The 2,570-nt window shown below is 38.0% G+C and overlaps 1 protein-coding gene across 3 annotated transcripts in view; it reads left to right on the plus strand.

Annotated features, from left to right (window-relative positions):
* The window catches only part of mthfs (5,10-methenyltetrahydrofolate synthetase (5-formyltetrahydrofolate cyclo-ligase)), a 22,724-nt gene that overhangs the window by 12,927 nt on the left and 7,227 nt on the right, over positions 1 to 2,570 (plus strand). For all 3 annotated transcript variants that reach the window (XM_020588495.1, XM_020588496.1, XM_020588494.1), the window contains exon 2: positions 1,674 to 1,938. In XM_020588495.1, the coding sequence (XP_020444151.1) occupies positions 1,674 to 1,938 (265 nt within the window). The remainder of the gene's footprint in view (positions 1 to 1,673; positions 1,939 to 2,570) is intronic.

Below are 2,570 nucleotides of genomic sequence, written 5' to 3' on the forward strand. Positions count from 1 at the left end.
CAACGCTTCTGATTGGATAACCTTTCACCTAGAACTGTCAAATTAATTCTGATGAAAGCCGGTATCTATACTGTGTGTTATATGTTTCCACCAACCAGTCAAATTCACAGGTATGGGACAGAAGTGAGGTCACTGACCTTGACCTTTGACCACCAAAATCTAATCAGTTCATCTTTGAGTCCAAGTGAACACTTGTGCCAAATTTGAAGAAATTCCTTCAAGGCTTTCCTGAAATATCACGTTCACAAGGATGGGCCGGCCGGCTGGTCACTCAGCCCAAAAACATAATGCCTCTGGCTGCGGCTATCGGCAGCATGGAGGCATAAAAAACAGAACAGATAGTTGGACAGTTGACTGGCAAAATATTTAGTCGGGTACGGCCTTAGTATTTTTGTGAAGTACTTTGGTCAACAAGACATTGTTTTGAAGTCCTATATAAATAAATTTAGATTTGATTTGAACTGATATAACAAAACTGATTATGATTATTGATTATTTGGGATCACCAAAACGCCTGTTTTGGCGCTTGGGTGTCTTTGGTGTAGCTACCCCACCTACCCCTACCACGGGACCATGGAGAATGCAGAAAAGAGCACCGGCACTTCTCACAAAGAAGAAGTCCTGGAACGCCAAAGAGTAAAACGTGTACTGCATACCATCACATACCGCCCACTTTGAGCACTGGGTGAGAGAACTGAGTGGGCAAAAGTTCTACATAGTCATTAAAAATGGCTTCAGTTTATTACAACTTGGGCTTTACCTGTGTAGTTTGGTACTTCATTTAGGCCTATACCAATAATATTTTCCTCAGCAAGTCACAGTAGCTGCTAAGATCTGGGAATGCAGTGACACCACACATTAGAAGGAAAAAATGAGTGGTCATATGATCAGACACGTTGGAAACAAATCTCTGGGTTCAGATGAGAAGACAAAGGTGAACAACAATAGTTGGCTATTGTCAGCATGCATCAAAGTTTACAGACCCACTTTCTGGTTCAGCTTTGAGCCTGTCTACCTTAGTTGTGTACACTGACATGTTTGTCTGTATAAGGAGAGATAAGGCTGCCTTTCTGTGGGGAACACATCTGTTTGTAAGACACAAGCAGCATTTGGTTCTACACTGAGTGCAAAAAGCACCAGTGTATTAAATATGTGCATTGCCTCTGTAATGTTTGTGTGTGTTGTGCAGTAATACAGATGAGATTCTTTATGTACCTGTTTAGTTTTAATTTTCCTGAGAAAACTGGATGCATTTTTATCTTTTTTTAACTGAGTAGAAATCAAAAGATGTAACAAATCAGACATTTACATGGAGGCTAGAAGGAGTGGATATAGAAATCAAGTGATTTGATTCCATTGTGATTCACAGTGCAAAATGTTTTCCATGCAATCCTCACAATTTAGAATCTGAAATTAAAACATATTAATGATTTTTTTTTCTTGATAAAAGACCAATTGTTTTAATTTGCTCATTATTTTGTTGATTGGCTGTTCAGCTCTAATAAAGTTCTGAGTAAAAACTATGTTATTAATACATAAGAATGAAGCTTTATTATTTGTGAATTAGACATGGAAGATTAGAATCTTGATTTTTATGTAAATATTATTTATTTGACCTCTGCTCATAGGCTCCTGTCACAGATTATAACATTTCCTTCTGTAATTTTTTTCAGCTGTTCAGACATCCCAAGTATGTGTCCTGTAAGCGAATTGCAGTGTTTCTTAGCACCATTGATGAAGTGTGCACTGACGAAATCATCAAAGACACATTTAAATCGGGGAAAAGCTGCTTCATTCCAAGATATGAGAGTCAGAGAAACCATATGGACATGTTGAAGGTCAGCAGTCTGCAGGATGTTGAAACACTGCCTCTGACTTCCTGGAATATTCGACAGCCTGCTGAAGATGACAGCAGCAGAGAAGAAGCACTGGCTGGAGGTAAGCATGCAACACACACATGCATGCAGACATGGCTGTCTTTGTGAGGACACTCAGTGAACAGTAAATAAATGTCTAACATCTTTTTTGTCCATTGACCCTTTCTGATTATACTGTGACCACGTTTTGCATTCCCTCTCAAAATTAGCATTACAGTACAAAAGACAACCCTCAAGCAACTCACATCCAAGGAACAAAGAGTGGGTAATATGTGCTTATACAGTTGTAAGAAAAACTAATGGCACTGTTTGCAATTTCCTGGTTTTCTGCATAAATTGGTCATGAAATGTGATCAGATCTTCACCAAAGTCACAAATATCAACAAACACAACATTTTTAAGCTGATAAAACACAGTCATGATCTTTTCATGTCTTTATTAAACACACCCATTAAACATACACCGATCAGTTCAAAATTCAAGTTCAAAGTGTTTATTTTGTCATATGCACAGTTAGGAAACGTGTTTCCCTGTACAATGAAATTCTTACTTTGCTGTCCACATGAATGCCACAAAATACAAATGAAATATAAAGTAGATAACACAAAATCTAAGGCACTTCAAGCAGCAACAGATGCAGCAATATAATAAATATATAAGACTATAACAGAATGTATGCTGCATGGGAGCAGC

This window comes from Monopterus albus, unplaced genomic scaffold (assembly GCF_001952655.1).
Source record: "Monopterus albus unplaced genomic scaffold, M_albus_1.0 scaffold545.1, whole genome shotgun sequence".
Classification (NCBI taxonomy): Eukaryota; Metazoa; Chordata; class Actinopteri; order Synbranchiformes; family Synbranchidae; genus Monopterus; species Monopterus albus.